Raw genomic sequence first — 26,325 nt, 5'->3', positions numbered from 1 at the left:
TGATCTCCTAGTTCTACAAGAAATGGGACTGGATTCTGAAGGTAAAAGCATGGTCAGTGAGAATCCTAAAATCCTGCGTGGCAAAGCCAATTCAGGGCCCTTGGGTTCCATTGCAGAGTGGAGGGTGACCCCTACAGGCTTCATTTGCCAGGCGGGTTTCAGACATATTGGGACTGGATAACACAGAAAATCCCATATTTGTGGATACATATTACAATATGAAAGCAAGAGAGCCACTACAAAAGCTGGCGACTGTGGCTCCATCCTCATTTTAAGGCTGATGGAACTAAGGGACAAAGAGTGAATACTGACTATGACCAGGACCAAAAATACACTTCAAGAGGGTGGCTCCAATGTAGTCAAAAAACTATTTTCGGCAAGGGGGTTGAAGGTGGGGCTACTGCAGCCAACTAGATTGAGGATCATCTGGAAGGATACAGTACTTATTCTGGGACCTGTGTAGGGTGCAAGTGCTCCCTTGCTCTGCAGGGCAAAAGGACTGATCCTGGGTTTGGTCCCCAAGTAGAGTAAAGTGTGTGGGCCACCGATTATTATTGCTGGCCAAGCTAAAAAAAAACGAAAAAAGAAAAAAAAAGAAATAAAGAGCACGGTTGTGTGAAATTTCTTAACAGCAGTTTCATTGATTTCCCCTGCTCTATTTCAGAGAAAGGACACACAGTGGGTCATTAGTTACAAAGAGTAATATTCACATATAATTGTATTTTAAAGTGCAATGTGTGTTTTAGACCCTCGGAGTAGGGACCTTTGTACAGTTTGTTGGAAGTGGTTTTGTATTTTTTCCAAAATTAACATTTTATTTTTTCAAATAATGTTATGTTTTGCTGCAAAAGTTAAACAAAACAAACCCCCATCCAGCAGTGAATGCCGACAAATAGTAAAGAAACACCCAATTTAAACCGCTTACTATGCAATTTTTAGAATTAGACTATCCATTAGACTCTCAAACTTCGATGCGTCACACTGACTCCAATACACTAGTAGTCTAAATTACAACATGCTAATTGGTTCTAGACATAGGATCCCATATTTAGATGTTCCCCATATTTCGAAGTTTCACCTTAAATCTCAATACAACTGGTACCAGATGCTGAATGCTGTAACACAGAAACAATGATGTGTAGCCTGTTTTAGTTAATTAAAATCCAGAACCAGAAAAAGGATGGGCAATGGGGGCTCAGGGGTGTGTGTGGATCGTGCATTCTAGTTGTAGTTAATTGGAGTAGCCCCTCAGACCCTGCAATATGTTGCACTGTTCTAGTGACTTGGATTTGCAGACTATTGATAAATTAACAGCAAGCAAAAAGAATGTAACATGCACAAGTGCAGGTCTAACTAACAGCTTAACAGTAGTAATAAGAGTAGTACAAATGAGAACATTTGGAAAACAGAAGGCAGAACTTGAACGTAACTAAGGTTGAGAGCTGGAAGATGTAGGAGACAGAATGAGAGAACTGTAAATCGGACACAGACACTGACATGCGCATGATCTGAAGATTTCTCTTGATACGTAGTGTCTTGAATTTCGAGTACACAGTAAATGTAAAATGTTGTATAGTCAATAAGACTCCAATATAATTTTTATGGAGAAACACAAATGAAACAAAAGCGTTTTACTAAACTGGATGGGCTGAAAGATCTACTAAGCTGGAAGGGCTGAAAGATCTGAAGGAACTAGAACAATACTTTTAGCATCTATTTTAGATGCACGGGCTGTGCGTTATCCTGTCATTGAGAGGTTAGATATAAAGAATAGAAATTCTGAGTGTTGTGGCAAATCAGAAGGACACACTCTCCAAGGACATTATCCATGACATTTTATTTAAGTAAAATTATAAAGCCTAACTTTCACTATCACTATGGGTGATCCCTACCTATGTTACTAACGTCAGTCATGAACGTCCAAAGAAATAAGTCTGCTGTCCAAAACTATCCTTACTGACTCTACAACTATGAAAACTAACTTGGATCAGTAGACTGACTCCCTTCTCCTGAGAATACTCCTAGCACTTTATCATATTCTCTTTAATGCAAATAGTCTCTTGTGACTTCTTGGAACAAGTTGTATAAATGGGCTATCGAGTTCTCGCCTCTCTTTGGGAATCTCTTTTGGGGATCTCTTATAAGATCTATATTCTTGTCTCTTGATCTCAGCATATTGTGTTAAGGAAGGATTGCTCAGATGGGCATTCCCCTTCACAGGAATTACAGTTCGGCTTGTTTTGGCCTACTTGACTTTGTATGTGTCTCAATGGTCTAGTTCCTCAAAACTCTGGCTCATATCTCATATCCTTCTCTGTTATTGCATTCCTGTTGGATAGAATACCAATTTGGCTTCCCCTTTTCACAGGGTATTATCCACGGACGACCTCTTTCATCATTCAGCTTTTCAAGAATTATTTCTCTTCGTTCACAACAGTTAGAGTTTATTTGCTTCCAAGTTAACTCAGTTTCATATCCTCTACTGAGACGAGTTTCTTGTGCGGTATAAAGGATTCTCTTGGGGACTCCTGTGCTTCCCGCTCTCCCAGTTACCTTTGTTCTTGAAGGAGAACGTCTTCAGGAATCTGCCACATCGGGGTCCTTCCCTCTGGTCATGTACCGCCAGCGCCTCCTATTCTCTGGCAGCTCTCTCCTTGCTGTGTCTCATTCTTTGCAGTGTTGTGGCACTTCGCTGCTTAACCGGACACTCCATGACCCTCTAATGCTGGTGGCATCACTGATGGTTTGCGGACCATGGGTCCACCGCGGCTTCTCTGTCGTGGACTCGCCACCGTCTTCTGCTGGTCACCTGGCCCGTCGGTCCCTTGTACTTCGAGTCTGCCTTAGCTCTGGTGTCCCACTCTGCCACAGCAAGCACATTTTAAAACTTGCCCGCTTTCTGGTTTCCGTATACTCTAGCTACTATACGGCTTAGAGCCTTCCCAGCCTTCCGTATGCATTCCTCTCTCTCGGAGTGCACGCCTATCAATGTACTTGACCCAGTTGATTGGCTATTCTGACTTAAAGGGACATGTTCATTTTCCATAAGGTAACAGCATCGATTATGAGTTTCCTCATCCCAGTCTTGGTACTCCAGTTTTGGGTATTTTAAAACATCCCACGTATGCCATAGTATGTCCAACTTTAGGGATTTCCTCATGGGAACGGGAGTCCTTGTCCCTTCAGGGGGGAGTCTCTCCCGGCGAGTTCCCACTTGCCTCTACCCTTAGGGAGGGTATTGCGGAGTGGGCTCAAATCCCTAGGCTCACAGTGTAGGGGGTTCCCTCTTGGGGAGAAGGGACAAATTCCATTGATTCATCAGTGTTTACCACTGGCATGCCTAATGTAACATTCAACTGGAAATCCATGCTGCCAGGCTAGCTATTCCAGATTGTTTTATTTATTTAACTTGTGCTGAGAGCAAATAACAAGGAAAAAGAGAAAGGGGGATTGGCTGGCTTGGCAGCCTCCGCTGGCACCCTCCAACAAACAAACTCACCTTCCCTAAAAAGCTTTTTTTCGTTTGAAGATCCAAATTATTATTCATGTAGATGCCAAGAGAGAAAACAACCCAGGTTTGTCCCAAGTGCAGAAAGCTGTTCCCCTGGATTGTCCAGAGCAGGTAACTAAAGCTTGCCTCTGAACCACAGGAATAGGATCAACCTTGTAAGAATTAGTTACATGCATTGTCTACACAAGAATGCCGTACATCCATGGAGTTCTGTAGAGCCTACAAGCATGGTTATGTGACCACTGCAAACCAGCATGTATGCCCCTCCTCCCCCTAATTAGTGGGTGCACTTTGATACAATATTGCACTCTTTGCTCACCCTTAAACAAACAGTCCTTTCCAGTACCACAAAGGTGTACCTTTTTTGAAATATCTTCACTGCATTCTATAAATTACTCAACACCATTTCAGTTGGCATTTGCCACATTGCACCTTTGTGTGCTTGAGCATGGATATTCTAAATCACCAGCCTCTTCTATATAAAACACACAAGGATATTGTTCAAATACTATTGCATACACATAGTATATGGTATCCTTTAATTTCTCGATAGATGAGCCCTCTTTGGAGTACCCAGTGCTTTCCAAAGTTAGTCAATGGATTGACAATTACAACCCAATAAGTAGGCTAAATTAATTTGGGTTGCTCAACTTTTTTTATTTGGCCCTTCCTGCCACCCCCACCCCCACCCCTCAAAGTGAGAGCTTCAGGGTGGATGCAGATGAGCAGGGACTGTACAGGATCACCACAATTCTTCATAACCATTAAAAAACATAGCAAGATATGTTGAGCAAGGGAAGTACGCTACAAGGTTTGGAAAAATACAGAGTCCTGCTTCTAAAACGACCCAGTCCCAGATACCGTTAACAAACACTATCAACGTTATGGTAGGTTTAAAAAAAAACTAAGCAAAACAAAAGCCTTATACCATATAATGAGAGAGGAGAACAAACAGTTTCAGTTCATAAGCAACAGACATCACAGCGCCACATAGTAGCCATCCCTGGAAGTTCATCGCCAATTCAGAGCCATAGACGACATAAGGTCAATTACATTTAATAAAGAATGCCTTAGTTAGGGTGTATACTCACCTATAGCAGAATGAAAATGTGATATGGCATCAGCTAACTGTCCTGCTGCTAACAATTTTTTGCCCATTTCAAGATGCTTTTCTACTTCAGCATTTATTCCACATTCTGCTCCTGCAATGAAGAACATTTGAAAATGTTATTGTTGAAGTAAAAGGCAAGATAGTACTTTGAAGGGTGGGGATAGCAGTACCAAAATACTAATCTGCAGTTGAATTAAAAAAGTGTAAATTACCCTTTCGGAAAGGTTGAGTGAGCAGCAACCCCCTACATAATGGCTGCACAGGTATATGATTACCAAAAACTGCTGAAGGCGAAAGGCTATACTATATGCAGAGTAATCTCCAAGTAACTGTTCAATAAAATTATATCCCACCTCAAATACTAGCCTTTTGATGGAATTCCTAGAAGTTGCTAAATAGGCAAAGAAACACTGTTTGGATTAGTAGAAGATTAGATACTACTGAAAATTGCAGAGACCAGCAACAGGCAATCAGGTCTTTATTAATTGCCAGTCACCCTCCCACTGTGTTTTTTCAAAAAGCAATTCTCAATTTCCAAGTTAAGGAATCTACAACAAAAGACAATTAGTTGCTAGCGACTGTGGCGGGTCAGAAGCAGGACAAGGGCTCTGGTTTTCCATCTTGGAATAAGACTTATTAAAATAAAAGTAAAACACTCCTAACCCTTCTCTAAGCTACGAGTTTTCCCTATCCAATACAAACTAACTAGGGTACTCGTCAGTGAGTCCAAAAGGAAGATTTGCTCTTTGTCCAAACTAATCTAACCTGTCCCTGCTACTATCAAAACAACTAAGGCACATGAAAATGACTCCCTTTGACTGCAGGCAGCTTTTCAGCAAGTTCACTTTAGTAACTTATTCAAAGGGTAGTTCTTGGTAATTACTTTGATCAAGTCGTACAGTTCTGATATAGGGCTCTTCAATTTCTCAACTGTGTGCTTACACTTTGTTTCCCCCTTTCAATAGTGCTGTTCTCTTTTTTTCTTGTTCCTTAAACATCCAACTTTGCATCTACTCAATGTCCTCTCTTTTCCCCGGCTGGGCCAAGTAGGACTGTTCCCATAGCGATTCTCACTCTCCTCCACCATTTGGTAGTTAATGGGACGAGTACGAGGGTTCCAGTAACTATTCTCGCTTCTCTCCAACACTGGTTTTACTGGGACGATTATGCATGTTCATTAATGTTTAGAGAATAAACTGGACATTCAGTCTATACTATTACATAAGAGCATCAATCGCGGGCATAAGACTGTCTGTGACCAAAGTGCTGGTATGGAACACAAAGATAGCTGTCCAAAAGTCATCCCTTAAGCCACCCTCCCGTGTAAACATGTCCCCCCTGCTTGAAGTGGGCGATAGATCTAGAAAGGCAAAAAAAGGTAGTATTACTAAACGAAGGGCTAAATCTGTCCAGTGTGCCTTTATGTATAATAATCCGATTATACTCCGCAAGAATGCGTGTGTGGTGAAGGATGGAGATGAGATTGTGGCTGGACCAGCTCCCACCTCAAACTTGCCTATTCATGAGGTGGTAGGGCGAGTCCTGTAATACGCACAGTCCTATTGGTAACGGGCAGCCTGTTGAACAAGGATGTTGCACACATTGTAAAGGTGTCTCCCGCTGCCTGGGTGTGCTGCCATATTACCAATTAAGATGCAGACCCAAAGTACTCTTCCTGGCATATGGTCTGCAAGCTCTAATAGCACATCATCGGTTGTACCTACAAAGGCCAGTATAGACCTTGGTGGGCAGGTCAAGGCTTTGCAGCAAAAACCAGTGTCACATGTTCCTAACCTGCCTCCCCTAAACTGATCTGCCGTTTTGTGTATTCTGCACACTGTAGTCGCACTTAGAGTAATTACCACAGAGGATGCTAGGATAGTGGATCAAACTGAGCAGACTTCCGAATGTGACTAATATATGTTTCATATCTGTTGCTATATAAGATTATGTCCTTCGTTATGAGGAGGAACTCTACAGAATAGGCTAAACCTGTAAATCCCCAGGCTGCTGAGCTAGTGCCAGCACGTGTAAATAATATCCCTTACTCCACTAGTGCGAGTACTGCTATGGACCAAACCCAGGAGAGGAGTGTGGATGCTATGGTGCAAAATGTTGTGGTTGGCAAGTCTGCCCAATCTAAATTGGGGGATAAGGAGACACTGGGAAATAAGACAGCAAAACTGTTGTTGATCCCAGGGATGGAGACTGGCAGCGGCTGCCAGTCGCATTTAAACAGCATTTCACACCGGAGTGTCGATGATGCTAATTTAATGTTCTTGTGGAACACAAGGGGTTTTACACACCTATTTGGTGAGGATGGTCTGGTCGCTAATACAGATTAATTCACGGTAATCGCCCTCCAGGAAACCGGGCTGGCTGACATTGTGCATCTCGATGGCTGGTGCACAGTGCAGCAGCTAGCGACTAAAGGTAAAAGAGGGAGGCCGAAGGGAGGATTACTAATTACTGTTAAGATGCCCTGGGTAGTTCAGCCCTTACAAAGAATCCACTTCTACTGTTCAGGCCATTAAAATATCCAATCAACAGTGTGTTAACATTATATTAAACATCTAAGACCCTCCTAACATGATAGTTACGCTCAAAAAATTAAAACTGTATGATCCTAAAAACCTATACCTCACGGTACACCATATGGATAGTGGGAGATTTTAATGCCAAAATTGGGGAATCCTCCCTTGGTTGAAAGGTAGCATGCCATCCTAAGTCTGCTCCCGTTAATTCCCCCAGCTTGCAATAGACAAGGGAAAGCCTAGTTGAAGCTTATGGATGAATACGGGTTAGTTTGTCTCAACGGATGTTGCCCTAGTGATGCCTATATGGCATTTACACGTGTGGACGGGAGGTCTGCTATGACTATGCCTTCACAAATGCTAAGGGCCTAATCTGCACCTTAGATATGGCAACTGTGCCATTTGACGAGAGCGATCACTTTCCTCTGTGTGTGCTCCTCAATCTGCCTGTGGAACATAGTGCACCAAGTGACTATGACCGAAATGGACACATTTATGTAAAAGACTCTCAAAATCAGATCCATTGGCATAAAACAAACCTTGATGCGGCCAATTTGGCAGTTGCAAATATAGTACCTGCATTTATTGTGCAATGCGATAACGGCAGTAATGTAAACACAGGTGAAATAATACCTAGATTTACCACCATGTTGGCTAAGCTCAGTAATCACACGTGTTCGATCAAATCCTATAAATCAGCCCTTGAAAGATCTAATAAGGCAATGAATATTAAACAAAATGGGGATAAGACAATCACTGAAGCTAAAAAGAAGCTGCACAAAGATATTGCAGCAGTGATATATCTTGTTACTAGGTGTAATGACTAGAGTATCACAACTGCTTATATTAAATCAATCAAGAATAATTATTGTAGATGGATAAAACATTTGAGGCGCAAAATAGAAAGATGGCCGATGATAGCAAAATGTGTCTTACACAAAAAGAATACATGGATATGGGAGGTGATTTATGGTATGAAAAAAAAGGGAGTTGTCCATAAACTGTATTGGAAGAGCAATGGTGTAATCATATTGTGTCTAAGGATGATAATAAAGAGCAGATAGTCCCCCTGACTGACATTTGATTAAGTAAAGTATCAGTTCTCGATATCATAATGACTATATAAACAAGTCACAGGCAGCTAGTCCCAATGGTTTTTGCAACAATCTGTTGAAACTGTCACCAGACACATGGGCGCATGCCCTCCATATCTGGTTTGTAGAAATTGGGATCACAGGGAAAATACCAGACACATGTAGTATGAGCCATATCCGGACTGTCTATAAAAAAGGAGCATGGGACAGCCCAGCATATTACCAGATGTTGGCTATGCTAGACGTACCATCGAAAATATTTGCAAGGGTATTGCTAGCAAAGTCAAATCTATGGATGGTCTCAAATAATATCATCCTGCGACCAAACCAAACTAGTGTTAGGGCTAAAGCCAGTATGTCACATAACATCTTGATTCTCACAACAGCTCTTGCATATGCTTGGAAACAGAGAGAGTCTAATGTTTACTGTGCACATATAGATTTCTCAGCGGCATTTGATTCCGTTATACAGAATAGGTTATGGAAGAAATTAAGTTTATGGAATACACCTTTGGGTCTGCTAAAGATGCTTATGTTACTATATACTAACACCACACACAGTGCGTATTCGGTTGGATGCAAAGGTGAAATTATCGGTTCCTATACCAACATGTTGTGGAGTGAAACAGGGTTGCATTTTTGCAGAAACCCTGTTCAATTTATACTTAGCAGATATGCATATAGATCTCACGAACTTGGATACGCACCCAATGAAGGTTGAGTCGGCATCTGCTGGGTGGCTCGCATAGGCAGATGACCTGCTGTTATTGGACCATACGCCTAGGGGTTTGCTGAACATGCTAGATGCGTTGGTAGATTATACAAATAAAAATGGTTTGCAAGTGAACATTGACAAAAGTAAGACAATGGTCTTTTCAGCTAAAACAGTTCCAAAACAATTTGTGTGGACATTTGATAATGTAAAACATGAGCAGGTAATTGATATGTGATATGTGGGTGTGCTTACAGATGATAAGTTAAAATGGGATAAGCACTGGATAACTAAAGCCAAGTGTCTGAAATCTGCAAATGCAATTAGCAAGTTCATTAGCAAAAATATAGTATTTTCAGCGCAAACAATAATGATGTATGCAGCAAAAGTCTCCTCAGTTCTTTTATATGGTATAAGACATGGCATTTATAACGCGCCTATACATAAGTGTTTTGAGGCGTGAAAAGAGATATGGGGTCACAAATATGTCAAGCTAAAAAGATTTGAAGGTCGGATATTGCGCAAACTGCTAAGGATGCACTGCAAAGTAATGATTGAATATCTATATCTGGAATTGGACCTCAAATGCATTGTCAAAATGTATATGCAGAACAGTAATATGCTTTGGAAACCTGACGGTAATAGATAACTGCACAATTATTGTATCCTATGTACAGGCATATCTAAGGATTGACCAGTGGTCATCTATGGGAACATTTGGTAAAATCATGTCACTATTCGATAAGCGGTCTGCAGGCTTTGAGTATGACCTCGGTCGTAATCAACACTTGCGGTTCAAAGGTTGCTGAAAAAGAAAAATCACTGTTTACAGTCTGGAGTGTGACCTTGTTGAGTTGGCCACCAAGACCCATAGTGGCCACTATTGCCAATATAGGATTCCAAAGACATCCCTAACTCTGTACATCATGGCCTATCCCAATCCACAGATTTTTAGATGTTATCGGATGTTGAAGTTTAACCACTGAGAAGCGCTTGAGATTAGTAAGTAAGTAAGTAAGTAAGTCGCTCGGAAAGAATGTGTCGCCTGTGTGGGTGTTCTGAGCTGGAATCTTAAGATCACCTTTTAGTGAACTGTAACAGTCTATCTCTGATTCGTACTGGTTTTTTTAAATCCTTTAACAATCAGTTGGATACGAGTAATGTATCATACATATGGAGCAAATTCATGCAAGGCGATATTACATTTTATTTTTTATATTGTAACATTTTAAATTATTTATTTAAAGATCTGCTATTTATTGAGAGTTTTGTGATCATTTGTGAATTGATGTATTCGATGATTTTATTATGATCGACTATTGTTTTAACATTGAAGTGGATATGTGTATTGTTTATTTATGTATTATGTGTTGTATATACAAAGCTGTAAGGCTAGAAGACGCACACAAAGATTGCTTAAGCACCTCCACAAAAAGACTAACACCCCAGAATCAGTCGAAAGCCTTTGAAGAAGCCAACAAAAACTACAAATCAGCTATAATCACCCAAAAAGCTAATGCCTTCAACCTTTGCATCACCAATGCTACCTCCGACTCAAAGAACTGTTCTCCATCCTTAGGGAGCTACAGAATCCCCTGTCAAGTTATAGCACCCACGAATAACAGTAAAGCCTGGTGCACCACAATACAAGACACACTAGTATCTAAAATCCTACTACTACAAAAGAAAATTGACAGCAAAAATTAAATAAATAAATAAATTAAAAAGAAAAACACTTCTAGCGGAAAAAACCCTACTTACCATCTCAGCGAACCCATCCAACACCATTCCTGGCACTCCCTTTCACTTCACACTGGTCTCGCACAAAGAAGTGCTAGGCACCATAGTCAAACTCAAAGCCTCCAACAGCAAAGAATACCAATTCCCATCCCACTTAGTCAAACACTTAGCCCCCACCCTGTCACCCATTATTACAGAATTTGTTAATGCCTCCTTTAACACCAACACGGTCCCTACTAGCATAAAAAAAAGCATGGGTGACACCCCCCCCACAAAAAAAAAAAAGACATTAGATCCCTCAATCCCCACAAACTACCGACCAATTACAACGGTCCCATATCTCCTGAAAATAATTGACAAAACTGCATACTCCCAAATACAAAAGGACTTAAAACACCACCAACTACCGGGGGACCGACAGTCAGGATTCCGCCCTAACCACAGCACTGATACAGCCCTTCTCGACCTGAAGATCCAAATGGATGCCACTAAAGAAGCAGGCAAACTGTCTACTAATGCTACTGGACCTCTGGGCAGCATTCGACTTGGTCAACCATGACACACTTTGCATCACACTAGCTAACAACTTCAACCTATCCAAGGATGCCACTGACTGGATCAAATCCTTCCTAGCAGACAGGACCTCATGGGTTTCCATTGGCAAAGAATCAGCCGAGCCCATACCAGTTCCGGTAGGCATCCCGCAAGGCTCATGCCTATCACCCACACTTTATAACGCTTACACTAAGCTGCTATTCACAGCCCTGGATGCCACGGGTGTCATCTACACTAACTTTGCAGAGGACACCCAGATCCTCATTTCACGATCAGGCAACCACGAGCAAGACTCTCTGCTCATCAACCACATCTACTCACTAATCCAAAACTCGATGGCCAATAACAGCCTATGCCTCAATGATGATAAATACAGAGCTACTCATATTAGGTTCATCCTCTAAAATTGACTCTCTACAGCCCTCCTATACATCATTCATCATTGATGGCACTACAATCCCAGTTCTTAAAGTTAAGACACTTGGTGTCTACTTAAAACGCCACCTTAACTAGATCAAAACAAGTCAACCTCATCGCAAATTCCTCACACCCGACAACTGCGTTACATTAGCAGAGCGCCAATACTATCCAAGCTCGACTATTGCAATGTCCTCTTCCTAGGCACCTCCAACAGCAATGTATCCAAACTCCAACTTATGCAGAACAAAGCCCTCCGAGCTGCACTAGGCATAAAAAAAGTCTGAACACATCTCCAATATCAGGAGAGACAACCACTGGCTCCCTATCAAAGCTAGAATACTATTCAAAACCCTAGAGCATCACACATAAATGCATTGCCAACAAAGCCCCTAAATACCTCATCAACAGAGTCATGAAGAAATCTCACACTAGACTCCTTAGATCTAATAACTTACACGTTGAAATCCCACAATACAAAAGAGAGAAAGCGGGGGGCAGTAGTTTCAAAGTCCTTGCTCCCAGACAGTAGAATGCCCTACCTACCAACATCAAGAACGAAACATCTTCTTACTTACAATAAAAAAATATATTTTTTTAAAAACACCACTGAAAACTTGGTTATTCAACCAATTTTGAATTGAGCCATGACCCCCACACACTATTTGTATATACAATGTATGTAACTTACTTGTTTTTATTGTATTCATTTATAATATGAAGATTGTATTTACCCTATGTCTGAAACTATGCCGTGATACCTCTGGGAATATAACAAATGTAATAAATAAAATAAATATTATAAATAAATACTGACACAAAGCATTGGACTACCAGATTGCGGAATCTCATGCCACACTTGGATGTAGACCAACCAGCATTGGCAATGTCAACAGGGTTGGCTTTTGTGTAGGAATGGGTTATGCATTTGACAGGCATTGCAATAATGGTACCAACTCGCAATTAATGGTAGCAGCTGCAAAATTATGTTAGTACTTGGGCATATAATAGTGCCTGGAAAATACCTATAAACAAGCCAGAACTGTTGGTGTTGTCAATGTTTGTAATTGACAGGACTTCCGTGAAGGACACACAATGCGTATAAATCACATGCTCCTTAAGGCACACTTGGTTATGCCATTTTTATTACACCAGTAGAACGTTTACAGCCAAAATGAAGTAAGACTGCTTTGAAATAACACTGGCCCTTCAGCACAAAGTGTGTTGTCACCGCTCAATAAAGCTAGCTCGAAGAGATCCAGCTTAATAAAGCAACCTCAAAGAGATCCACGGAGTATGTGTTCTGGGCAGGGAGTGCCTTGAGGTGGGTGGGCATGGCCATGGCGATAAGGATGGCCTTAGGCAGTCAATGGCTGGGTAGGTAAATAACCAAACAACTCCTACAGCCGTTGTTTACCTCCACATATCCCATCTCCCTCATCCTACCTGTACTCTCAGTTTATAGGTGGTGCTTTACATGCATTCGAAATAGAACCCAAATCGATTGAGCATCGTAGCCCACATCATGTTGGCTAGCAGCGGTCCAATAAACGAGAACTCTGAATATCAAACCTGGGCCAGAACCAAGATCAACGGTTCTCTGGGAGAAAAAGATCAAAGTGCGCGTATCTGTCATATTATAAACAAATAACAAATGAAGGAGGAAACAATGTACTAGCTGTCCCTAGAGGAAGAACACCCGGTTCCAGACAGGGGTGCCTGGCCCTAGGTTGTGAATGGTGCACAGCCTACCTAAAAGGGATAGGCAAAGAGAACTGACCCTCAAAGCTTATCAATTGTTTGGAATATGGTGAATACAATAAGACAAAACAATTTCAGGCATACATGAAACAAGAACACATCCAATCGGCCGTTTTTCATCGACAGGACTGCTGATTAGATTCTGTCGAAACAGTTCAACGTGCTGGCAACAGGTTGTGCTTGGGGATTTTCATTTACAATGTATTCACCCATAGGCACTTGGTTTGCCCAGTGCGATTGGTGGTGTTCAACAAATCAGTCTGTTAAAGCCCATATGTACGGGACACTTTAAAAGGCTCACAAAGTGTGAGTAAAGCTATGGGTTTATCTATGGGTTTATAATATGGCAGATATGCGTGCATTGATCTTTTTCTCCCAGAGAACCATTGATGATGTGATATTGAACTGTTTACCTTAACGGTTAGGACTGGCAGTAGATCTCCCCCTGTGTTTTAGAACTTACCCTGTTGTTTCAAATAGACCAGAACCAAGCCATTTATCCATTAATCAGGCACGTAATCCAGCCACCTAGAGAGGTCCCTCTCCCCTCCCATCCCATCCCATCCAAAGAAACTTAACAGGTACTAGTACAGTTCGATACTGGACAACTAAGTAATTCCCTTAGCGCAGTCTCTAAGAAATCCTTCGAACAGATCCCAGATGTTAAGGGGATAGAGGTTATGTTGTATCAACGAACAGTAATTCTGTTCCAATTCACTCCAGGTTACCTACTTTAACCACATATGAGCCTTAAGGGCAAGGGTGTTAGAAATGTGCATTAAAATACACAGCTTGGCCCATAATCATTCACATAGACATGTTATGATCATCTTTGGGAAGCCCATTCACCCTGCCAAACAGACAACACTTAGGATCGCCAAACACCTTCACAGCCAGTATGCGAGACACCACAGACACAATACTAGACCAGAACTGGGCAATCGCCGGGCATGATCAAGTCATATGAATGAAGTCAGCACCCTCTGCCTTACATTTCGGACACCCGGTCCCCCCATCCAACGACCCTCAATGGATTCCACGTATGGCACGGCTACTGGATCCGAAACACAGAAGGCTTTACAATAAACACCAATAAGTCACCCAGAGTGCCTCCAGACCAACTACCACTTTTGATGGCAGTTGCACCAAGTATAAACATCACACCACCCGTGGATAGTTCATTTTAGCAAACCACCCAAAATTGCTTACAAGGTTAACAGAGCCAACTAACGATATCTTGACTCAGCCTCATTGGACCAGTAAAAATATATATCCTAGTGAAATGCACTCTGAGGCCTCATTGGTCACAATCCCAAAGCCATTCCTAATTTACTAGCAAAAATGAATCCCATTTGTTTGGGTGAAGAAACCACCAAGATTATTTGTTTATGCATTGGCAAAAGATAAACGTTTTGCCTTTGTGTAGGCATGGGATAGATAGTCCAGCAGGTATGTCAGTGCCTGGAAAATGCCAGCCTGGTCAGAAGATGCCAATATCTGGCAAAAGGTGCAAGTACCTGGGCATATTATAGCAGTGGCTAGCGAATGCATATACAATAATCAAAATTGTTGGCATTGATAATTCTAATTTTTCATCAGGAATTCGGTGCAAGAAATTGATGCGAGGACAGAAATATTGCTTATAAATGAAGACAGGTTTTATTTCAGCAGGAGCTTGCTTACAGCTGCAATTAAGGCATTACCTTTCCAGCGACTGCTTAAAAAAACACTGACGTCCCCTTACATGTAAAGCTAGCTCAAAGATAGTTCAGCAGTGTGTGTTCTGGGCAAAGAGGCAGGTAGTGGGAAGGAATGGCTATAGGGACTAGCATGGCACGGTCGGTCAATGGTGAGTAAAGAGCTTTACAAACATAGACTGTGTTCCTCCTCACAGCCCATTTTTCCAAGTCTTCACTTGCCATGCCAATATTTTTGGAATATAGGTTGCACCACCAAATAGCTAAAACGAAAACGGGTGAACCTTGCTGATAAAGAGTCTGCTTGCATAAATCGAGGGCACAATGTAACACTGGAACTGGTCACAGAATTTCAAAGTTACTTACTTCCTGCAACGCCCATACACTTAAACAGGAACTTTACTAAGGCTCTTAGAGGCCAAGCCATTCAGAGATCGAGACAGGGAGGTAGTGATATGATGCAGGTCTCGGGTTCAGTTGAGTCTTTCCAGCTCAGTAGAGAACGCTTAGGTTGGGTTGGGGGTGGGCGGGGGGTTTTAAGATTAGGGAACCTGCATGTGGATCACACACCGCATCAGAGTCATCCAGCTGCAAAAACACTTCATTACAGCCCTTCTCACAGGACAATTAAAGAGGATCAGAACACTCTGCTCAATCGCCTTTATTTCAGAATTAAATTCCCATAAAAGTACACACCAACATTGCACATTAATTCCCAAAAACGTTTTAAAACCGGTATAGCAAAATATTAAAATCAAGGGATTTGTAAACATGATAGCGATATGTAATAACGTGCGGAACAGTTAAATTGCACAGTGCTCATAAAAGTTCATAGCGCTTTGCAAGAATTCTTTCCACAGCATTACTTTTTAAGAAAGAGGATACGATATCAGTGTAGTTGCACCTTCTCTATAACTAGAAAGTCCATCCTCCAGTTACTTATTTTTCATTTAATTTATTTGTTTTAGTTTTCATTTCAAAGAAAACCTTTACAAAAAGAGCACAAGGACGTACAAATATGAAAGAGAAACACTCAATACGATACCATGTTCGTATTTACAAAAGAAATAATTTTCTTTCTCTATACACAATAATTTAAACTTATAAAAAATATATAACAGAAATAGATTTATTTCTGCCAACTTCAAAATCACTACGTAAAATGACATAAGTTCAAATGAATGAATAGAAACTACAAGGTTTCGTTCTGGATCATACCATAATCTATCTACTGTAACCGCCATATGCCATTAGGACTCACTTGCCGCAGGTAAACCATAATAGCACTCATAGGTTAAGACACAGCGCTAAACACAAAACAAAAACATTATCCTGGTTTCCTATGGCCTGTTCCCGGAGACATTTGGTGGTGGTCCGAATAACAGTATTACTTAAGCGGAATACAGGATCCAATTGTAATTATACCACATACCTCAGACAAGAATCTAATCAGAGCCAACTTGAGGGACCGTTTCCATGTAACATGGCCCACCAAATTGTGTCTGGAAAAACTTGCTCGATATTAGATACAAATTTCCCCAAAATAGCTCAATCGTTTCAAAACTATTGACTCACAATCCAGAAGATGGGATTCCTTAACTTCCGTAGTGTGACAGAAGTGACATGGTACGGCCCCCCCTCCCATTGACGGCCCTGAATTCCATTATTTCACCTGTTAGTAGCACGTTAAAGCGAAACCTCATGTATGCATTTCGGGTCAGGAAACCGTATCAGATGGGATTCTAGATTACCCATACCAAATGATAGTTGATCGGCAAATTGGTCACACATTCCATGGGGTTTGCCCAATCAGCATTTTGTAACTTTCGTTTTACTCTCATAGGGTTGGTCAAGAGTTCATCATGTAATACCCCTATATTCCCCAAGGCCGAAATACATAATGCTTGCAAAGATTATACCCGCAAGGACTCTGGATTCCCATTTTTTTGTTTAGCCCCAATATCAGAATATAGGCTATTCTCCTTTGCTGAAATTAAATTTCTGTACAGGGTACTTCTTTTCTATTAAACCAAACTCACAAGGAATTGTAAGCCAAGTTTGTATCTCAGGGCCGCCAATGGTACACATTTCGGAAGACAATACAAAAGTGATCTCCAGATTTTTGCCTCTAAGCTCTGCAGAACAAGTTGCAAATGAAACAGATACACTCTAAACCGTAGCAAAGCTTTGGTAGTACTTTTAGCTTAAAGAAACGGATCAGGGGTAAAATAGAAAATTTGCAATAATTTTGAGCAACCTTTCTCATTTGCAAGATCAAATAAGCTGATCCAATAAAGAATTCCAATACAAATATTTTTTTCGAGTGTAAAATACTGGAAAACCTAGATATCGTAACAATCTCATTTTTGCTAGTTTGTGCTTCTTCAAAAACCAGCTAAATGAGGATTGATTTTTCCCGATTACTAAGACACATAATCACAGACGACTTCTCGTTAATTACCAAGCAGTTTGTGATGACATATGTGGAAAATGCTTTAATTTGGTACTTAAGGCATATTGGCGAGTCAATTAATAAAAATCAGTATATGCACACCATGTTTTGCCCCTCAATTTTGGGAGGGATCAGAGAAGCATCAACTAGGTATTGACCAGCATCTGACATGTACAATTAAAAAGTGTGGGTGCAAAAATACATCTTTGACGCAAGCCATTCCTTGTTGTTATCGGGAAGGATAATTTACCATCAATATTAAGTCTCACCTGCACTACAGATCTATCATGAAGATGAACCAATATTGTAAGAATTCCATATGGTAGCCCCATAGACAAGAGTATCGACCATAATAATGCACGATCTACGAGTTTGAATGCAAGAGACAAAAATCGATTGCAGCGATATAAATAGGAGCAGCATCTTTCTTACATGCTTTTTCCTGAAGTAGAGTAAACAACAGACCGCCAATCTCAGTCCCCATAGCCTTACGAAAACCAAATTGCCTCTTCGACAAGAAAGAATTGGAGTCCGACCAGTCAACCAGTTGTTTAAGGACAAGCCCTGCAAAGATCTTCGAGTACGCGTCCATGAAAGCGATGGGGCAGTAATTTTCAGGAAGATTCCCATCTCCTTTCTTGGGGATGATGTAAGAAACGTGCCATGATTCGGGGATGACCATGTTCTCCTTGATATCCGAAAACAGCTAGTGATGTGGCCCACAACTAAAACATTAGCTAAGCCATTGGGGCCACACGCTCTAGATGAACGAGGACTTTATTTGATTTTCAGTATCTTGTATGCAGTGTTCCCTCTAAGCTGTGCGCATGTGCGCTTGCCCAGCTTCCTTCTGGGTGCCGCTCAGAAGATTTTTAGCAGCGCACACAGACAATTCTCACCTATTCAAAAATATTTAATGAGGCACAAGCCACAGCAATTAATTGAAATTAGCTTTCTTTTAAAATAGGCAACTAGTCTTCATATTGTGCTAATGTGCATTACACTACCATTCAAGGGTGACCGTAAACACCTAAAATCCCTAACAGCAAAATACACACATAAGAGGTAAAAAAACGAATATGAAAAACTGGCTCCATGCACAGAAGAATCTAACCCAGATATGCCTGCTCACATTAACCAAATAATGTTCCCTCCCCACCCATGGCTCCTACGCTTGATTCTACCATACTTTGACCTTATGACACCTAACTTCTGCCCCAGAACACATTAAGATAGTACCGGACAACATTGACTCCTCCTTTCTTGGCTCTGCGAAAGGTTAGCAGATGTGTACCTACATCCACTTGTTTTATGTTTGTTGTAATATGAATAATGTTCACGTGCCAGAATTTCTGTTACTCATTGTGCCTTACCAAAAGCGTCATACACACAATACAATCAAACTACCAGCTAAAATATTGGATACTGACTGTAAGTAAGCAGGCTACCTGGATGTGTAACCTTATCCCATACTTCCTCTTCTTAGTACATACATCACACAAGTGCTTTGGAGCGGCCCCCTTGCAAGTTAACGCGTTATAAAACTAAAATATTAATTTGCCCTGTAAGGATTTTGAGAAGACAAATGTGATGCTCAGTATCTCCAACTTTAGCATTACTAACGTTACCCTATAAGTGGAGAGCAACATTGCAATATCATTTACTTTGCCTACACGGGATAATGGGTATGGACTATGCCTGGGATTACTCGTCCGTAGTATCAGGGCACTGGATATTCAGACAGGAGAATGCCTTCCTTTGGACATAGACCGTCACACATTATATTATTTATAACTCGCTCCTAGCAAAACAGTTTCACTGAGAACTGTGTAATCCTACACAATGATATAAGGGTGGGGTATGTTGCAAACAATCCTGTATGCACTGCAAAAGAATTGCGTACATGCAGAGTCATGACATTCTTAAAATGCACATAATATTTTGAGTATTAAATGTGCCTTGCTTGCAAAGTATTGTGGATCCTCCCCTCAGCATCAGAATGGCTTCGTTTTGGACCTTTAAAGCCAAAGTAAAGCGGTGGCTCTTCGATAAGAAACACTAACGGTCCGCTAACACACCCTCAATAATATTGTGCCTGCTCAATCTCTCTGTATGTATTTCTGCAATACTATACTAACTTTCTTACATGTACAGTTTCAACCTCCGACCTGTCTGTAAACATCGGTCGACCTGCAGTTATTGTTGTTATTGTGTTGTTGTAAATTCTTCTATATGCCTGTAACACTTGCTCAAGTTCTAGCGCACAGTTACTGCATGGTTCGGTGCGCGGTACAAATAAACTTAAACTAAACTGGGTCTGCAAATATTCCAGTGAGTGTTTACTGCTACAATCCCTCACTTTTTACAGTGCTCTATCAACTAGTATTGGAGGCAAGCACAGGGGCCGAGGAAGGGTATGGGTGGAAGAGCACAGGTCATCACTACTTGCGGGTGATGAACAAAGCAGCTAATTTCAAAAACCAAGTCAGACGTTTCAGCAGTATACTGAAGGAAATGTGTTGCTTGTTTGCTAAAGGATAGGAAATTCTAGTACCCGTCTAGACAACAGCACCTTTGTTTTCTTTCTATGCTCAGCTGATGAGGGCTTTTCAATATAACCATGTGCTCTGTATCGTCTCTAGCATCTCCCTGCATCTTATTTAACTCATAACAAAGAATTACAGAAGAGGGATCCATAGTTACAAAAGAAGGGACTCAATATGTTGTATCTCTTGAGATTTGATGCCATTAACTTAAAAGGTGTATATATGTGATTTTCTTACATAGAGATCCACAATAAACCTCAATAAAGCTCTTGTTTAATTTGTCTAGGCTCTGGTGTGGAAGGGTGACCATAACTATGGACTATATTATGTTCCCTTTCATTTCACTTTCTATTTCAGGGTTACAAGCAAGGCTCTAATCAGATTTTGCTCCCTACATGGAGTCAAATGATTTTTCAGGGAGTAAAAAAGTAATTAACTTTGCCACTAGGGATACTTTCTGCTTGTAAAAAGATGTTCTTCCCCTTAAAATTCCTGTTGCGATCAGGCATTCATATTATTAGAGTTCCTTCCTATGCCACTGCTCTGCTGCTGGTCACTAATTCGTAAAAATATAAGCTGAGCTTTGTGGGTTGAAGCAACAAAATGTTCATTGTTTCTCGTTTTTGGTGGGCACATTTTCATTTTTAGGGAGTACATATGGATGGTGTATATGTCTCTTAGCTGTAAGGTTGGTGTTATCACTACCCAAAGGACAACGTAATGTGCATAGTAAGCAGAGGCACAGGAATATTTAATCATCATATTCTGAGGCGCAGTTATTCTGATGCAATTATCATCCTTACACAAATTATTAGACGCATGTTCTCCTGGCCCTTGAATTACTTCATTAAAGTGGCACTTGAACTCCTATCAGCATGTTTTTTCACACATTGCTTTTAATTGCCACTAATCCATCGGCAAATGTTGTATTCTGTCTGAATTTCTTGACAGCCACATCCGTTTATGACAAGAGATATTTGCGATTTGTAGTACACATGAGTGATTTTCCAGTGGCATAAAACGTTGGCAAAGTACTGTGGCATATGTTGAAGTGTTGGACTGGTTGATGAGTTTTCTGTTTAATCACATATGACATATTCTATTTTAGCCTATGTGTTTGAAAAAAGTTTATGTGATTTGTCAAGAATTGCAGTGGCTGGGAAGAGAAAATTCCTTTCCAAACTCTCTTCTGCGACGGTAGTTCACTAAATACGCATGCTCACAAAGTGGCTTACCTCATTAGTCAGTTGCGCACATGGAAAATAATGTGCGCACAACAGCAAACCAGTTCCGCACATAGAGAAAAATAATTAGAGGGAACATTGCTTGTATGGAGAAATTGCAGTACCGTGGGTGCATCCTCAGTGCCGCAATTTCTCCTGACAGATTATGTTTTTCTGCGTAGAGACAACCGAAATGGCCAGCCCACACCACCTCTGAGATATAATTAGATTGACAATTGAGAAGATTCTTTTATATTGATCAAGCGCCAAAATTGCTGAGTTGTACCATCTTTAAGAGCTAACAGCATAGCTTCATTGTCTGCTTGAAGGCTTGAAGCATCTGTGCTCCAGCACCCTTTAGCCAATTTTTCAACATCTGCATGAGTCTGCGGATTCTTAATGCCTTTGCATCCCAATCTAATGGGCTATTTAAAGCACTATGGATCTCCCTCCTGCATACATTTTTATGTTTACGGACCAATGGGTCATATACATGTAAACGAACAGACTTGTAGATCGAACAGCCCCTTATAGTAATTGAGGTGGCCAACAAAGTATTCAGATAAACAGGAAAAGCAGTAGAAGTAAAAAGCTAACGCCCAAGTTGTAGAGGATTTTTGTGGAAGTCTGATAGGAAAACTAGATTCAGCTTTCCGACATTCCCGTCATGCCATTTAATTCTATTCCTGGAAGAATTTACTTCCAGTGGTGAATCAAACCGCCCAAATGTGGAATTCTCAGCATCGACCCTGATCACAGCCTCCAGAATCAAATGATCGCTCAGGCTGGGGTCTATAATATTAAATTAATTACATGCATCCAATCGCTGGGAGAGGAATGTATGATCGATAATAGAGACCCTAGACCCATCAGACCAAGTATGCGGATCCAGATACTGTTTCTGGGTGAAATTCACATGTGAAAGGCCCCAATTCATGAAGAGATTGTACCATATGAACCCCTCAAGGCTTTTCCTTGGTGTTCCAACGGGGGCCCCTACAATTATCCCTTTATTGTTTAAATTCAACATTGTAGCCGAGCCCAAATTTGTATGCAAACCTGGCCTATAGGGCATCTCAGCGTTAAAAATCACCCGCTATTACCATATGTATCCCACAAAATTTCATTGTCAGTTCAGTGATACAATCATTTAACCTGCTCGTAATGGAAATGAGATCCAAAACAGGATTCCAATATATATTTGCAACAAGGATGTAGGTCAGGATACCTGCAATTTTCAACTCCAAGACTACTACCAAGATCTCCGAAATAGTGTCAAGGAGATTCCAGAATCAGAATTCCCTCCCCATTTTTGATCACGATTAACAAATTAACATATGGTCTACCCCCGTTTCCCTTTTTTGCAAGTTGGGACACACGCAAACCCATTTATGTGGAACTCCGATATCATCCACGATTCCTGAATACACACTATGTGACAGTTTTCCAGCATTTAGCACAACACACTACACGAGGAGAGATGTGACATGTCCCTCGAATTCCAGGACACTAATACAAGATCATTTGCTGAGTTGATATGGTTAAAGATCTTTTTTCATGGATTGTAGCTGGGATATGGAGCCCTTTACTGAAAGGGCTAACCATCTCCAGCTTTGTACATCTTCCTCACTGGTAGGGGGCCTCTCTCAAGCATGGTTCCTCTCATTTCGCAGTTATCCCAACTAGGGACCTGCTCTCTCTTCAACATTTGATAAAACAAGACCAGAACTAAAAATCACAATATCGTACCCCAAACGATTAAACTGCAAAACCTCCTAGAGGACTGCATCGTAAACAGAGCGTAAATGAAAGACAAGTCTAACCTGGTCAAAGCAGTTGGGATGTATAAAATCCACTAGTCTCAGATCTGCAGATGAGGAGCCTGGAGAGTATCTTATTAAAGAGGGCCAAGACTCATTCATGATTCAGTGACGGGGGACACCCATAATCAAACAAATAAAAGAATAATGCTTGGATGGTCAGGAAAGGTGGGTTGCCGCCACTGACCATAAGATCACTCTGGAATACAGAGTTCGGGGGGTTTCCATCCAAGCCCTCCAATGTCAGTTAAACATGCACTTTCTAGAGTCCATCTTTCTCACAAGACACGTCTTCAGGCAGCACACTCCCTTGTTTCTCCCTCGAGACAACAGTCGACGGGATTCCCGGACGGGCCACTAAAGCTAAGTTGGTCTCTTTTACCCAACTCACAGCCCTCCGCACTTTCCAGATTAATGAGGACGGAAGAGGAGGGCAAAGAGAGACCATCAGAACTTTGAGCAAGAGGTATCATTTCCTCAATCATTGATCTAATCAATTCCACTAAGGCATTGTTTTTCTCAAAGGGCTTAGCATTTTGTATCTCTTCTTTATCTCTACTGACAGCTGGTCCCTGTAATACTGCGGGAGCAGATGGAGAAATTACAATTGGCAAGTCCTTCAGGCAAGGTAGCTCACTCGAGGAAGAGGCAGCCTCTATTTGTTCTTTAAAGACTTCAGCAAAAGTTGTTATCTGATCTGCATGAGGCTTTACAATTTGAGCGGTATTAAGGGTTGGTGGACAGGGTAAATTACAGGGTTTCTTCACAAAAAGTTTATACATCTCCTTCTCGACATCCTGGCTTACCCTCGTCTCATTTAAAAGTTGCAATTTAGAATCCCCCCCCCCCCCAAACCCACTATCGGGGGATTCTTACTTTTGTTGGTATTTATTATTCTAGGTTTATAAAAAATATATTTTCCCCCCCTTTTTATTTCCCAGCCCTACATGGGTCATTTCTTCAATTAGGGTGTTCTTTGCCACTTTACCCCCCCCTATTTTCCCCCACCCCCTTGATCAATTCTCAAACAGATTCTAACTCAGCATCCAGGCCCACCCTGAATGCTGCATTAGCCTCTACTTCCTCTGTAACGAGGAATATCCAGTTTGACATTTTCCTCCCTCCTTTATGTAAGTAGGGAAGCTGGTTTTGGGAGCGTTTCTTGTTTTTACTTTTTTTGTTATAAATGGGGGCGAAGCATTAGTGTCCAACGGTGAGGCCTCAGAATCATTTACAGTCAAAACATTATGAATCATAGTTGTAGAAGTAGGTCTAAATACTGGTTGAACACTAATCAAGTCTACAATTGATAGCACCTGAGTGCACCCCTCACCACTTAACAATGTATCACCTAGCATGCATCTCTTTTCCATGGCTCCTACTGTGGTTGAAAGTTTGCCCAAAAAGGCAATGATATTGTGGAGACACGAGATATGAAGTCTTAATTCAGACAGAATGGGCGCAAGTAATTCTGTTACCTCCATGAGACATGACCCGCGTACAGGAACATGCTCGGATTGGGCCGATGAAAGCTCATCAGCCCCCTCTTCATAGCCCAATGGATACTGTGAGAGGGCTAACAGAGAGACCTCCCCCTCGTGAAAGACGAGACGAGTATCTAGAAAGGACTGTTCCATGACCCCCGGTTTTGCCTGCCGGTGCTGCCCACACATGTTCCCCCGACAGGCATCACTTTCCCCCGCATTTGGGACTATCCCGACTCGATCAAAGTAGGAGAGCCCCCTCCATTCCCATGCAGCAACATTAACAAATCGCTGATTGGGGTGGAGAAGGTAGCTGGGGCATCGTCAAAGCCATACGCATTGGGTTTTTCACGAGTGTGACGATCAGGGGCGCGGATAGAATGTCTTCGTACATCCGTGCCCCCTGCAACTTCACACTCCATGTTCGGCGGCCAGACATGGTTTACTAAAATAATGCAGCAGATGTAAACAAGGGGAAAAACAAAACAGGATAAATCATGTTATTGACGTACATGTCACTGGGCGAAGTAGATTAAATCTACTGTTCACCGCCAGTTAAGCAATGTCAAACGGGAACCTACAGATGATGGAATAGAATGGAGAAAGTTGCCTCAAGCCTCCTGCAGCAGGCCAAAAGGCACTTTTGGAGGCATTTTAGGGGGTGCGCGCGCAGGGGCGCGTGCCCGTGCCTAAAATAGGAGGTCCCCGGAAAAAGGGGCAGAGCTCAGCGGATCTAAAAAAAAAAAAGAGCAAAAATAAGTAATATATATTACGGACAGATATTGGCATGGTCCAAAGTGGATACCTTGATAGTATCAAATCTTAACAGATAAACACAGGGTACGAGTAGTTCAGTCGGTAGCAAGCAGCTTATGGCGTTCCTTCCAGGCTCCTCACAGGCACTTCCAGATACTTATTATTCAACAATTTATATTGCCCCCTCCCCGCAATCAAAATAAAAGCATGACGAATGGAACAAACAAAATAACTACTAAAGATACATTTAATAACACTAAAATACACAAATCGGGAAAATAAATACCAAAACCGCAGGCTAAAAATATTCATTTTAGAAGCAGATGATGCAATCCACTTATTTTCCAGTACACAATAGGAGAATACTGCCCACAGTTCCAAAGCAAGATGGGCTGAATTAGCCATAGTACCCATCTGGGTACTCGTCAATCATAGAGAGCGAGTCTTCATTGATCTAATTTTTAGGGTTAGAATTACAAACATTGCTAATGTATAGAAGGTAGTCTGCAAATACTTTACATCCCATCTGCTATTCCTACAGTTGCTCACCCTCAAGGAAACTATCCACCTCCTAAACCTGCCGGACAACTGACAGAGGCAGAAAGGCCTTCTGTTCTCTGGGTAAACCATTTCACGCCATCCAAGGCCAAGCAATGAAAAGACGCCTTGCATCGTCCATCATGCTGTACTAGATCTCAGGGTGAGCTGGGCTGGGTGAAACGCTGTTACATGAAGGCTGGTTTACTAACTGGCATCAGATAGAGATTTATTGGATATACACAGTCTACTATCCAATCTCTTTGGCCCATCAGTCATTGGACTTCCTCATCAAACAAAGTTGATTTAAGGATAGCTGTAGCATTTGTAGGTACGCACTCTGGGTTCAAGATCCAACTTTCATTGTTGAACTCT

General features: G+C 41.4%; 1 protein-coding gene across 2 annotated transcripts in view; it reads right to left on the bottom strand.

Annotated features, from left to right (window-relative positions):
- Positions 1 to 26,325, bottom strand: part of DNAJC3 (DnaJ heat shock protein family (Hsp40) member C3) — a 534,981-nt gene that overhangs the window by 484,406 nt on the left and 24,250 nt on the right. For both annotated transcript variants that reach the window (XM_069640694.1, XM_069640695.1), the window contains exon 2: positions 4,603 to 4,713. In XM_069640694.1, coding sequence (XP_069496795.1) covers positions 4,603 to 4,713 — 111 coding nt within the window. The remainder of the gene's footprint in view (positions 1 to 4,602; positions 4,714 to 26,325) is intronic.

Source organism: Ambystoma mexicanum, chromosome 7q (genome assembly GCF_040938575.1).
Source record: "Ambystoma mexicanum isolate Mex_15411 chromosome 7q, UKY_AmexF1_1, whole genome shotgun sequence".
NCBI lineage: Eukaryota > Metazoa > Chordata > Amphibia > Caudata > Ambystomatidae > Ambystoma > Ambystoma mexicanum.
Note: the sequence above shows the minus strand (reverse complement) of the source record. Positions and strands in the feature narration are given on the sequence as shown.